The sequence below is a fragment of the Canis lupus genome, chromosome 32 (assembly GCF_003254725.2).
Source record: "Canis lupus dingo isolate Sandy chromosome 32, ASM325472v2, whole genome shotgun sequence".
In the NCBI taxonomy this organism is placed as follows: Eukaryota; Metazoa; Chordata; class Mammalia; order Carnivora; family Canidae; genus Canis; species Canis lupus.
The window spans coordinates 29,582,723-29,598,242 of NC_064274.1; the positions used below are offsets into that span (position 1 = coordinate 29,582,723).

Sequence of the window (15,520 nt, forward strand, 5' to 3'; positions counted from 1 at the left end):
AAGAGGAGTTGTAAATTTACTTTTTTTAAATCATTATCCTAACAAATCCTGAAAGGCTGGAGCTGGGTTTTACAAAATTTAGCGAAAATAAATATAAAGTTTTAATTTGCCTCCCTCTTCTAAAAACAAAGACCTGTACAATAAAAGGAAGACAGGACTTAACAGCAGCATACATAAAAAATACTTCAGGTTTTCATCAACCTTAAACTCAGTGTCGGTAAATACAATTATGGGACCAGCAAGAAAATTCCTGTAATTTTTAGGCTACATGAGTTAGCAGTATAGTATCTAGAACTAGGGAATTTTTTTTTATTTGCCAGTCAGAACCTATCAGAGCTTTTATTCAAATCAATATTCAACACTTTAAGAATGTAGTAAATGAACAGGAACACCTGAATGAGCTAAAGGCATTGATTCCAAGAAAATAAAAACATCAATAGGAAATATAGTAAATGATTTTAAGCATTTCAAGAGTTGTCATAGTACAGAAGTATTCAATTTCTTTTTTATATAATTAAGGTGAGGATCATGTACAAAAGCAAATGGTGGATGCTCATAAGGAGATAAATTTCAACCTAACAGAGCTTTTTAACAAGGCAATCTGAAGACAAAACGGTCTAGTCAAGAGATAATCATAAATTGAATCAACATTTAGCCAGAATGACACTAAGGGAATTTAAGCATCAGATGCAATGTAAGTCTAGTTAACCTTTAAAGGCCCTCCAAACGTGGAATACTATCAGAGGCAACATTACCATTTGGAGACATTACTAAAAACAACACAACACACTCTTTATGGAAACGGGACCATCAAAGCCAGTGGGTACTAGAAGCTGAATCAGGAGAGCTAATTGCTCAATTTTCAGGATTTTGCAAGCCTATTGTTAATGCAGTCATTAGTAAAATTTTAATTATATGAATTTACAATAAAATAAATTGTATTAAGGCAAAGTTAATAAACACTCAAACTTATCACTTCCTAATGCCACTTCATTAGCTTGAATTCAACCTTGGGTAAGATATTTACACCCAGAAAATCCACAATTACTACAAATCAGGATTTTTTTTGAGAGTAGTTGTTAAAAATTTGTCATCAGCACACTACATCAATAATATATTTAGTCAATAAATATTTATTATGCTCCCATAAATACAGTCTGGGGCTATGTAGAAGTAGAAATAAAAAAAAAAATCTTCCACACAAAACAGAAGAACCAGAAATAAGAAGCAGCTTCTGAACTTAAAAAAATGATCTGTTTTCTCACTGAATAATGAACTGTGGTATATTTATACAACAGAGTTACTCTACAGACTTTAAAAACAATGATGCGAGTCAATCTGTGTAGGAAAGATATGCAACAAATAACACTAGACTCCTCTGGAGAGTGATGAGATACTGTATACCATTTTTAATTGGTAATTGGAAATTGCAAATGTTTGCATTTCTTGGTGTATGTATTATTTTGATAATAACAACAATGGTGTAATCAAACACAAAGAAAGGGTCAACCTTGAGCAAACCTTGACCAGAAGGCAATAAACAAGCAGCAGCAGAAAGATAAGAGAGGAAAGCAACCTTGACAAAGGTAGAAGAAGCAGAAATAAATTCTTAAACCCAGAGAGCACTGGACTGAAAGCCTCCTGCTGAGGGAAAATAATGTATCCTGAAAGTTCTGATCACCTTCCATGTCCTGTTCTTCTAGGGGAGCTGGAAGCGATCTTGTTATTCTTGCCTTCCTTATTCACTGGATATCTTTAAAAGAAAGGTTCTCAAGTGGGAGTGACCCCTAGGGTACATTTAGTAATGTTGTAGACCTCTCGAGTTGTAGAAACAGAGGGGTGCACCTGGCATCTAATGCTTAAGGGCCAAGATGCTGCTAAACATCCTACAATGCACAGAACAGCCTCCCATAACAACGAATTACCCAGCCCATGGGCACCTGGGTGGCTCAGTCAGTTAAGTATCTGCCTTCAGCTCAGGTCATGATCTCAGGGTCCTGGGATCCAGCCCCACATTGGGCTCCCTGCTCAGTGGGGAACCTGCTTCTCCCTCTTTCTCTGCCCCTCCCCATGCTCGTGCTCTCTCTCTCTCAAATAAATAAATGAAATCTGTTAAAAAGTGAGAGAGAATTATCCAGCCCAAAATGTCAATAGTGACAAAGATGACAATCCCTGCACCACTATTGCTTAAGGACACCTGAATGGATTTCTCTATTCTTTATAACCCAGGGGAGTCTACCCAAGACCCAGAAATTCTGTCTTTGCTAGAAAACATGGCCATAGGATCTGAACTGATGTTCAAAAGAGCCTACAAGCCTTCTTAAAAATAACTACCATAAAGGTAGCCTGAGGAAGGATTATAAATGTTGCACTTGACCTAAAAACTGACAGAGATCATTTTTCTTGAGAAAAACTATCTAGTTGAAGTGCCATTAGCATTTATGCAAAGTATCATAATATTCATTAGAGAACTTCTCAATTTTCTCAGAAGAAAGTAAAATAAATTCAAATACCATCTTCTCTAATTACATGTTGCTATTTTTGAAACTGTGGAAGTAAATGAACTGGAATTATGAGTTCAAATAACAATTTTCATTGTAATTTTAAATCCATTAAAATTAGATACAGTTGGCTATGGGCTATACTTTTGTAACTTTCCTTCTCTTTAAGTCTTCAGTCTGGATATTTGACACCATTATTCCTCTACCAGAACTTTGCAGACTAGTATTTCTTTAAATAGTAAGGTACACAGCACAGGGTCTCACTCATAGTAAATCACTTTATTATTTAATACTTAATCATAAGTACTTTATCATTTAAGTGAACAAAGACTTTCAAAAGACTACTATCTGATCCTTTTACCTTTGCCAGAGTTGCCAGAAAATCAGTTACCATCCACAATATTTAATTTTTAAATGCTAATATCTAAAATATTTAATGCCTATAATTAACTCTCTTCCCTAGCTAGTAATATGAGACTGCCAGAACATAGGCTGCTTCTGAATGAAGGTAAATATCACTCTACAAAAACCACCGATAACCATGTCGTTTCAATGTGTTCCCACCCATATCCAGCTGCCATTCTAAAATACTTTCTTTCTAGAATGTATAGGAAGGGCCATTATCTAGTTTCAGCAATTCTCCTGACAAGATCTCAGTGGGTTGAGCCAAAAGGTGTTAGCAACTGAAACAGGTAAGAGCAGAGAAAACATCCATATACTTGGACATCTGAGGCTGAGCTATTTGGGTGCTAGTAAATAAAGTAAACATGTGAGTTGGTGGGCCCCTGGGTGGCTCAGTGGCTGAGGTCTGCCTTTGGCTAAGGTTGTGATCCCGGGGTCCTGGGATGGAGTCCCCACACAGGGCTCCCCACAGGGAGCCTGCTTCGCCTTCTGCCTATGTCTTTGCCTTCCTCTCTGTCTCTCTCATGAATAAATAACTAAAATCTTACCAAAAAAAAAGCATGTAAGTTAGTAGCAGTACAGGTAGTGGGAGATCTAACAAGGCAGGAACCAACAGGAGAGGCAATTGGTAAAGAATAAGCAAATAAAGCCTAGAATATGGACCAAAGACAAGTTGTGTCAAGTAGTAACACATGAATAAATTCCTATCAATATAATAGGAATACCCAAGGAAAAGCCAAACCAGTGCATATTTAAAGACAAAGCCAAAATGGCCGAAAAAGAAGCACAAAATCCCAGAGGCAACCACATGCTCACAGCAGATAAGCTTGTATAAATAATATAACTGCCTAGATACAGTATCCCAAAACACAAAGGCAAGATCAGCAACTCCTTCCTTAACATTAGTGAAACTGCTCCCTGATACTGAAATACAAGAAGCTGAGTTTTCCAAAGTGGTCTATTACCTTAAATAAATATTCAGTGTTATGAATTTAAAGGCCACTTATGCAACTCATGCCAGTCCTGTAGGCCTAGCAATCAGCACAACCCTCGTGGGTCTAGTGCACAGAGTATATAAAGCTAAAGTGAGAGCAACTGTCTTTTAAATGATGAAGTTTAGCAACACTAAGAAAATTATGTACCACATAACCCATAAGCCAACAACAGAAGCAGAGACAGGTTAATAACCATTACTACAATCAATCAATCAGGAAAAATTTTTTTTGCTTACTTAAAGAATTTTTTTCCTGCAAAGTTGATCTAGTAATATAGGGGGAAATATGTGCCTCAGTGCAACACTGTGCATTGTCTAGAGCATGCCCTTCTCACTTACCTAATTCTGATTCTTTCTGAGCTATTTAAAACTGTAAGTTGTAGGTACCTAAGAATAAGCAAAATAACTCTGGTCATAAATGCACAAATTCTTTCAGAGTGCAATTAACATCCCTCTCTCCCTCCCTCCCTGTGGAAAAAGTCTAGTGTTGCCTCCATTCACCATCAATTTCAATATTCTACCACTAGAAATGTGTCTGGTTTTAAATTCTCCTTTGAACTAGTTAAAACATCTTATCAGTTACTTCTTTAATGATTTAAGTAAAATCTTTAAAACATGTTCATTTTATATATGTGTGAAAGTCACAATTTTACCTCTTTTTGAAAATTATCTTTAATAGTAATTTTTGAGAAAACAATTAGTTCCTTTTGGGAACTTGATAAAAGCATTGACCTTTACCACTGATATTTCCTCAGTTACACTGCTGGATTCCATCATAAGAATAGCTGTTGCCCAGGAAAGGCACTGAGGTTTTGAGACCGAAGGGTGAGAATGCCCCGATGGAACAAATGAAAGGTGGTCCGTAAGCTAAGCAGAGTGTCACCAATAGAATGGAGGTAAAATAGAGTTTATATTCATGCTAGAGAAGGCAAGGGAGGGAAGGAAGACAGAAAGCAGAGTGGACTGACTCTAATAGGACTTCTCATTTAGGAACATAGAAGATCCTCTATGTTTGTAGTTTCATAGATACATAGCTACATCCAAGACAGACAATCCCTGTCTACTGAGTTCACCAACCACAGATCACATCAGGGCAACGCTTGTTCATCAAGAACCTGACAGAGCATCATGTCTCTATGGGTGGGTTTGCTACGTTCACTCTTGGTTTTCAGGAGTTCAATGAACATTTTTCATCTCATCACATCCTATAACTGTGAGAGCTATGTGAATGTTTCAAAATGCTACTGGCAGAGTTAAAAGTGGAAACTTGTAACAAATTGAAAATGATGAGAAAAATGATGAATGATGCATAATCCACAGGATAAGTGTGACTGATTAGAAAATCCCTCTACCTGGGTTTCCTTCTTGAGGACTGACACTGGAAGCAAAGGTTTTTTGCTCAAACACATGAAAGGCTTAAAAGAATAAAACACATTCTGAGTCTAGTGTGTTATAGGCTCACACACAGAAACAGGAAGTATACCTTAGACTTCTCAATTCAAGGATGGTTTTGACATAAAAATAAATTTTCTTTTTTAATATTGTAAAAATGGTAACATAAATTTTACCACCAACTCATGGTATTCCTCATATAAAACTTGATTACAGAACCAAGCCAATATCAGGGAAGTATCCTCAGAAGAAACTGAAGTTTAGAGCATTAAATAACTTTGCACAGAAGGAAACTATATACAAGAACATAAAAGTCCTGGTTTCTTTATGGATATACTTTCCCAGTGCTAGAGTTTTTCCCTTATTAAACACTTCCAGATGCATAACATGTAGAGTAGTACTAAGCCACCACTGTCAGTCTTGCTTCTTAAGCTCCTGGGAAGTTGTCAGCATAACTGTAGGGCTTAGGAAGTAAATGTAGAGCATAGAGTTTATACAGTTAAACCTCTTTTTTCCAGCTTACTATAGCTTTGGTTGACATATATGATCTCTCTAGCCTTTAGTACCTGGTCAGCCTTCCTATCTTTACTGTTTTACTGATAATTGTCCTCTCTCAGAAGACAAAGTAACTAAAGTTCAGTTAAAAAGAGAAAAGTCATTTTTCTCTTCCAAGACTTCCTGGAAGTCCATAGGTTAAGACTATATGTATTAAAGACAAAATAAATTGCTCACGAAAGCTCAATCATTTGTATAGCTGCTATTTCATTCTATTATCTGTCCAATAAGGTGTTGCACTTGGCCAAACTACTGTCCACAACTAGCTACTCAAATGGCAAATGGCATTGCTGATGACTGGACACTCATTTCAATGGGAGGTAGAGTATTGCCTTTCAAACTGCCTTTTGCAGTACTTGTTACAGTGTGACTGTAGCCAGATTTACACTTTCTCTGTGAAATGTACTGTATCATTCACTATTGGATAAAATATTGTTGTTCATGCCTAATTTTTCCCTCTTATTATTTAAACATAAATATCCAATCCATATATTCCCGTTGTACTGTTAATCTCAATTTTAACATATAAACATTATCAGTTTAACACACAAAAACCAAATCAAATTTAAAAGTCTCAAAGATCTTAGATGCATCTTTAATATCAACTCTCCCAATATACTACTTGAGGGATAGTTATTTTTTATATACTACTTTATAAACTAAGTATTAACCATTAGTTTAAACAAATCAACTGCTTTAAATACATACATTTTTAAAAGGCTATGGATTGCCATAACTTGGTGATAAGGTCCCATATTAATACCTAGAATTAAGTAAAAGTAATCTAGAATAAGTAATCTAGAATAAGTAAAAATACAAAGAAATTTGAAAAAAACACGGAAAACTTATAAACAACAAGAATAATACTAAACCTGAAGGCTTAAAAAATAAGTGACTTTAAGAAAAAGGACAAGGTGGGATATTGATTTTCCAATGAACAGTATTATGCTCAGTTACACAGTGCACCTCCCCAGCTTTCCAGTGCGACTACCATTATTACATCCCTTTTGTTGGACTGCTACAATCCATGAAAGAAACACTATTACATTAAGAATCATTTCTGGATTCTACTAATTTTTAATAAATGATTTTGCCTCTATCATTCCTAGTAAAGTTTCTAGTTACAGAATTTTGGAGGCGAGTTCTGTGTTAAAAAGTATATGGCATCCTTAGACTGGGAGCTAAGATTTATTGGACTTCCAGTGATTTTCTATTAGTATCCTAGGGTGTCCTAAGGTTCTTTGGAAATACCTCAGGGGCTACCATGGAGGAGGGAGCTGGGAAGCAGAAAGAAAGAGGATGTGGGATATTGGCCTCTGTCCCCTCAGATCTCTGAGGTCAATCAATGTAGCTAACATTGTTTCTGATTTCATTTACCAAGTTAGAATCTTCTGTAGAGAACTCTACAATAAGCCCTAGAGATACACAGATACAAACCAGAACCCTGACCATGGAGCTCATAAATGACATTGGTAAATATGGACTCCCTACCCCTTCCCATAGGAAGTAGAATACAATTATATCATGAGACCACTTAACAGTTCAGGTCAGGTTCTGCCCACAACAGTCTCCTGATATTTGACCTACTTCATTCATCTGACCACCCCTCCCCCCAACCAGATTGATAACCATCCTCAGAAATGTAGTTATTTAAGAAGTTTGTTTCCATTCTAGCTTCATCTGCTTGGACCTTGAGCCCTAATTCTTTCAGTAAAAAAATGATTTTTAGTATTACAAAGTACACTTAGCCCTAGAGTTTGCCAGCATTTCTAGCATGACTTTAAAGTCAAAAGGCTGGGTTTTTGTGTGCTTTGTGGAAATGTTTTACCTTATGATCATATCATGCACCTATAATAATGCCGGCTGGATGCTAGAGCCCCTGAGACACAAATTGGAGTTTCATAATTCCTAGAAGGGTTATACAAACAACTTACCTTTGACAGCTGCCAGACTGACCTAAAATACAGAAATGCTGGGAAAGAACTGTATCAATTTTCAAAGCATATTTCATTCTAGCATCTTAAGGATCAAAAATAAGAACACAATTCTGGCCCTGTAACAGATCTGAAGGAGGGACTCCTAAAAGATTTTTCTCTCCCATTCATTGTTACAAAAAGCAAAACAGGATGCTGGAGACAGAGCTGTAATGGAGAATTCTTCTGACTCCCTTTACATTATAATAAGAAATCTAAAATACCAGGCTTGCCAAAAATAAAGGTAAAGCGATTTGATTCCAAGAGATTACAGGATATAGGTGGCTTTTCTTCCTCCCCTTTTACTCCTCTTATATGTGAACTCTTTGATAAAGAAAGAAAAAATACTCTATCCCTGCCACAACCAGGCCACTTCCAGTTAGACATATTCTGACTCTCAATATTACCATAATGTGCAAACTAGAGCTGGCTACAATTAATTAGATTTACTCAGCCACTTAGCCTAAATATGAAAATTGTACTTAAATATGTGCTGACCACATTTCAAATATAAGAATAAAAACATTGTGTATATAACCCAGAAACCTAGAGTTTCTAAAATCTAAATTATTAATGTCCAAATGAACAGACACCATTTTTGGCATTCCTGGCAATCAGAGTAAATAAACAATCAGGCTAAGGAATACAATATGAGAAAAATAAAGAATGCATTTCAACTATCATATGGTAACTGAAGTTGATATAGACACTACAGATGAAATGATGTCAAAATCATGATAGTGATTCCAAATGATTCTTGATTCTGAGAAATTACAAAAGATGAGCACAAAATCACCACCTGGTAAATTCAACTATATTAGTTCATTTATTCTAGCTGTTGGAATACTAGCCTCAAGTTCATATATGTGAAGTTATCTATTATCTACTAAATAACCAAACTTTTTGACTATTACAAATATGAAATTTACTAGATTGTTTTAAGTATCTTAAAGCTCATAGGATATTCTAGTCTTCAAATATAAGTGGAAGAAATTATTTGCTTCCTCCATTAATCTTTTGCATTGCAAACAGAAGTCAAGAAATCAGCTAGGAATTTAACTGGGAAGGAACTGCCAGAAGTCCTATTATTCAGCTCAGTACCTCCTCCCTGTGGTCAAAAGGGAAGATGCCTGCCATCTGGTGGCATTTCTTAAAGGAATCCTATATTTAGATGACTTACAGAACAGTCCTTTGAAAGAATATACAATATCAGTGAAAAGTACTCAATTTTAATTTGTAAGCAATTCCACTTCTGCTTCCCACTCTTCTGCATTACTTTTTTAAAAGTCAATTTAAAATGTTTTTTAACTGCAAGAATGCTGAACACGTCCCAAATGAAGCAACTGTACATATCTAAGAATTCAATATGCAGGTATGCCACAGTCATTGTTAACACACATTGCGGGGGAAAAACATGTTAACTATTATGATTAATTAAACCAAACAGGGAATTTCACCCATATTGGTAAACCAGGGAGGGTGGGGATACATGTGTGTTTAGCCAGCACCTACGGACAACAGCCTACAACCCAGACCAACTCATGCATTGTTTTTCACATTCTCAACCTCCATCAAATCACCAAGTAATGTTTATAGAGTGGTAGGATGGAATAAAGACACTTTTTCATAATAGGTTTTGGATGGTTTCCTCTCAAGATAACAAAGATTGATGAGTGTCTAGTGAGGTTCCCCCTGAAGCAGGAAATGGCCCTCCCAGATTATAAAACAGTCCTCATTCTGGCATGTTTCCCCACCAGCTCTCTATTTACCTAATTTTGCCTATGAAAAGATGCCCTCCTTCTTTCTTTCTAGACCTAATTTTGACATTCAAACGGTGTTTTTTTAAATGCCATGTAGTTGATTTTGCCATTAGAAACCAATCAGAAGTGCAAAAGGTTAGTATGGCCCTGTGAAGCTACTTCTCTCCACACATTCATCAAATGAGCTAGAAAGAATTAACTCCTAATGCAAAATGTATACCCTTTCCTTAAATAATCCCCAGCTCATTGAAAAACAATTAGCCAGGTAAGTAAAAGAAAAGATTTCAAGAACTTGCTTCTTAATAACTTTTAGACAAGAGAAAACAGAAGAGAAGCTAAAAACAAGAACACTGCTTCAACAGGCAATTTGTCCCTGGTCCTTTGGGTGACAGGGCATTTTGCCAGCTGCCATTATTGAAGCAACCAAAAGTGTTACACCCAAACTGTTGTCCTCATTAGGACTGAAACCACTTAACATGAATGCTTTGAGGTGCTTGGATGTCATATTGTATTGTTTGGCTTTACCAAAATAGAGGAAAGCCTGCTATTCTCATTTAAATAGCATGTATAGCATTTTAATTTGCTTTCTTTCTGCAAACCATTTCTGACTATTCTTTACCTTACATAATTGAAAATCTACACATTATTATGCCCTTACTTGCACTCTTTCCATTCACTGTGCAGCTGGTGAGGAAAAATGTACAGCATAAGTGAAAAACCATGTTCGTAGGAAATACAAGTTTCATATGATAAAGTAAATTTATGTTCACAAAGCAATATAAAGGTCTCCTCATATGATGGGAAGGGGTGCACAACCTTCAAGCTACAGTTAACATTTATTTCCACCAAAAATTGAGACGATGCCGCAAAGCCAGCCACGGGAGGCTGTATCACACTCACATACATGAATCAGAGGAACTTTTCCTTGTCTACATTTACTCTTTTATTTTTGTTTAAAATCATTTTTATAGACTTGCAGGGTATATAGGGACCTCCAAAGTTCTACAGTATCTCTTTATTATCTCTAGATAAACTTTCCAAACAGATGACTAGCCATGCTCCATTTCATCATTATCAGTGAATGGAGAGGAGCCAGGTCCATTGGCACTGTTCAGTACCACCAGGCAGGAAGTTTTGACTCTTATTCAACCCAAATCTTGCTGTTTCCAGAAAACAAAAAAAAAAAAAAAATGTAGTAGAATAAATCACCTATCTACCACAAGACTTTATATATTAAAGTCACTCTTTTGTTTCATTTGCATATCAGTATAGCCAAATTAGGTATCTAATTTGACCAAAAATTCTTGGAAAGCCAAAAGCCAGGTGAGGTAACGCAAAGCAGCTTTTTATCCATTGCTAGAGCTTTTATTTGTAATCAAGAGCCAGATTTTCTTATATCATGATTTCCCCTACGCTGAATTTCTCCACCTGCCTACCCCACCCCAGGAAAGAATAGAACAAAAAAGTCCTTGGTATTTACAACATGAAAGAAATTGTGGTCACGTGCTCCAAAGCACATAGTTATTTTTCTTGGCCGCACTTGTCATGACTGTAAATTCATGTCATTTTAAAACAAATGTCTGTCATCCTCATTGAAATGTAAGCTCCATGGGGGCAGACACCAAGTGTGTCTCGTTTATCAGCATATTCCTAGTATCTAGCCTCACATTTGACACACAGAAGGCTCTTTATAACTAGAGAAGCAACAAATGCACTTCAAAACCATTCTAGTCCAACACTCCTATTTTGGGGCTATGAAAATAGTCTATAAAAGTCATTCTTGGAAATGACTTGCCCAAGATTATATAACATGTTAATGACAAAGCCAGGATTATAACTAGATTCTTTACTGCCCATTCACATTCTCCATCCATTATGACACAGAGGTTCTTATATCTAATACCCTGGCCAAACCACACCACTGATGAGTAGGATACAGAAACATTTCTGATCTAAACATCTTTTAGTTGGCTGCCTGGCTCCCAGTGTTCTTAACCAGTTGGAACATGGAAACCCTGCTATAAATGTGCCTGGTTTATACATACTTTATGTAGGGCTCCAAGAACAAAACCCAAAACAACATCTATAGCTATAGCAAACAGCCAATTTATTCTCTCCTATGAGTGTCAAGTTTTAAGAAGCCAAGCCACAGATGCCAGCTGAATTTCTATGGTTCAGCTATTACTAAATCAAATATTGTCCTAAGTAGAGCTCCACTTTATATGGCTTTTTAAATTTTATTTTAGCGTTTCTTTAAAGCAAATATTCAAAAAATAGAGCTTCTCCTCAGCATATGAAAAAAATAACTGTAAATTTTCAGGGGTCAACAAAGGTGATTTAAATTAGAGTACAGTAATGGTTACCCAATTCTATAAATTTATTTTAAAAATTATTTTAATTAAGACACTTAAAATGGGTAAATATAAATTATACTTCAATAAAGCTGTTAAAAAATAAGTGTGAAAATGAGTCAGTTCAAGTGCTTCTTTTAGAAAACATTTGGTATCAAAACTATAAAGACATATCTTCATACTCTTCTAAGCACAAATTTTAACTACTTCAATCATGGTTTACCTACAAGGGCAAAAGCTTTTCCTTCAAATTTGATAAAAATAATTTAGTAGATTAATATAAATATCTGAAAAGAACCAATCTCCATTGATGTAGCACTAAGAGATACTGACTTAAATGATTATCTGCATGAATTCTCTACAGATCTATTTGCTTAATTAAGCATAGTATTCTAGTTCAAAGCCTGCCATTAACTAGCCATTGGGTTTTGGGCAAGCTATATACATTTCCAGGGCTTTTTTCCCACCTGTATCATGTGTCCCCATGGACCAGATAAGAGTTAAGTAGTATATATTATAAAGAATAATAACTGCTATCATCTAGTGAATAACCACTAAGAAGTCACACTTTAGGTAAATTATCAATCTCTGAGAAAGGTAGTGTTAGCCACTTTTTTTGCAGATGAGGAATTTGGAACATGAGAAGTTTGACCAAGGTCCTACAGTTATTTAGTAGTAGACCTAGGATTCCAATTCTGCCCAGCTCCAAAATCTACATACACTCTCTATTGTTCATTATACTTTCTGCTTTTGACTTTGTCAGGTATGGGCATGAACCCGACCCTCCTTTACTATGCTAAGTCAATCACCTTCTCTGAGTCCAGTTTCATCTGTAATTACGATATTATTAATACTTAACTACCAAAGGTTATTGGGAAGAGTAAATGAGAGTGCTTCCCCTAAAATTAAAAACTATTCAATTATAGTCTCCCATCCCTCTCCCACAAAAGTTCCTTCTTGTGGTAAAAAAAAAAAAAAGAAATCTATAAATTCTAGGACTTCCTTGCACCCTACCTGGATAAGCCTCACGGAGACTAAGCTCTAACAAAAGCAATTAAAGTGAACACAAACAACACAGCATTAGTCCTTTGCTATCAGTCCTTGGCTCTATGACGGAGACTGTCAACAGAGTGTCAACTTCAAGGGGTGGGCATCTGTCCACAGGAACTGAGCTGAGGTCACAGACTTGTCTCACTCTGCCCTACAAACAGATGTCTGGGTGACAAGTCTTAGTCACTGCAAACCAGGGTAAAAGCCAAACCAGGTGGGAAGCTCTATATCTCCTTTCTAATCCATTTGGCCAGGCCATTCATTCCCTAAGACAATACATCACTAACCATAATTCAAAATAACTGGTTTTCCCCTAGGATACTATTTTCAACATAAGGTCTTTATTTTGATGATATCTAATTATTCCACAAGCAGAAAAAAGCATATCTGTAATAATGATTTATCAGAAAGAAACCTATTTGATTCTGCATATTGACTGGAATGTGCACCTTCAAATATTTACCTTACAAGTAACCTGGTGAAATTTGATGTAATGTGGAGCTCTAGTGGTGGCAAGAAAGTAAAGCAGCCATTTGTAAGAGCCAACAAAAAGCCAAGGAAATCACCATTTACCATTTATCTATGTGTTATTATGATAAAACCACCACTTATTATTAAATTAATACATAAAGAAGAAATGGTTCAAAATAATATTCCAAGACAATATAAAGTAAACTCTAAATGTAATGGCTTTCCTCCAGATTACAAATTAGACCTCAACAACTAATTTACACCAAACATCAGGAACCAGATTTAACCACAAAAAACAACTTAGTGGTTTCACCAAGTTCACTAAGAATCCTATTAATTAAATACTAGCTATTTTTCACATAGCTAACGAGAATACTGTACACAGAAAATTCTGGACTCTAAGTGGTATAATCAATGAAGTCCTGTACCAACTGTCTTGGGAATTTAAATAATCCCTACAGACTGATGAGGTTATTAGAAGTTAATTCCTGCACTAGAAAAGTGCCTTCCTTGAATTTCTGACTTCTGAGGTCTATTCCAACTTAAAATGACCGAGAATGAAACCTACAATGTCAAACATTAAGTCTTTGTTTTCTTGTTATCTAATGTTTATGTCTCCTCAATTGAAAGGGCTTCCTTAAATATATGTATATCTACAGCTCCATTATGGTCAACAATGTAGCAGAACATAAATAATAAAATTTTTATGATGTACAAGCAGGAGTTGACATTTGAAACTTCTAAACATGGTGCCTGGTTTAGCCGTATCAAAATAAGTTATCATGAGAAAAAAGAAACAAAAAACCTCAGAATATGAAAAAATACAGCACCTAGCCTTTCCATATATAAGTATCTTAGGTATCGTGTTCCTGAACATTAAAGAAAATGTTAACAGACTCATTTTCCTATAAGTGATGATGAAAAAAAATGAAAATGCTCATAAATGCATTAACAACATTTATCTGAAATAAAAATCTCAAGACTCATGGAAGATTTTCATCGCTTATATGTCAATTGAATCCACTAGATGTTTTCCAATGGAGACATTCCAATGGTTCTTTCACTGCTAGAAAGCTACAGTTGATGGACTACCAAGACTCAGACGTTTGTGAATGTAGATTTAATGGTTACACAGGAGTTTTTATTCATTGATGTCTCTCTTCTCTATCCTTCTATTAATATGCTGTCATTAATAGAATTCCCTAATGCTACACAGAAAAATGAAAAGATACAACAGCTTTTTCTGAGAAGTCATCAAGAAGGCAATAGTCTGTAATGAGAAGCTCAAGATAAAGAACTAATTTCCTTTCAGTCCTCATCATTAACAATAGGATAGGAGAGAGAATATTTTTGATAGAAAAGAACAAAAGCAGGTGTGGAAGTTAAGGTAATTTACTAACATAACCTTAAGTCAAAGGGAACAAATGGAAATCTGTACTAATGTAATACTGGCCACCAGGGAATTCAGAATCTAACATGTTCTGCAGTCCTTTCCACCACAGACATGAAAACTGAATAAAAATGAAGAATATTTTTCAATCTGTGCATCTAAGAACTTTGTCTTTGTATGCCATCTTGCCTATATCTTCCTTGGTGATTATCTCCTTTGCTTTCCTATAACAGGCATTGGTATGCTGCTTAAAATAATATTTGGGGCTTTATTTGCCATTCTTTGGACTGAAACATGTTGATTTTATTAAAGTAAGTTGGGCCTGCATTCTTTCTTTACTATTATTACAGGTAGACTTGACAGATACAGGACTTTTGTTTTAAAAATGCTCTGCTATGGAGGAAACCTTGTTAAATAAGTTCCATTTTACCTGCTGGGCAGTTGCACTCTGAAGGTGCTTCTCTGGCAATTCTTATTTTAGCCATATGTTCATAGGATTTCTGTAGGAAAGAAGAGGTATTATCATCAGTTGCATGGTAGAGAAATGGATTCTTTAGGAACTCTCTGGCCATATGCTTGATTTACTAGCATTTGATAGCCTGCATAACTAACCTTTACATATGGACTTGGACTTTAGTCAAAAGGTAACAGTACCCAAGCCCTATAAAAAGAAATGACTAC

At 35.7% G+C, this 15,520-nt stretch overlaps 1 protein-coding gene across 1 annotated transcript in view; it reads right to left on the minus strand.

The window, feature by feature from the left end:
• Positions 1-15,520, minus strand: part of COL25A1 (collagen type XXV alpha 1 chain) — a 445,201-nt gene that overhangs the window by 427,669 nt on the left and 2,012 nt on the right. Inside the window, exon 2 of the mRNA XM_035709664.2 lies at positions 15,270-15,339. Within this exon, the coding sequence (XP_035565557.1) occupies positions 15,270-15,339 (70 nt within the window). The remainder of the gene's footprint in view (positions 1-15,269; positions 15,340-15,520) is intronic.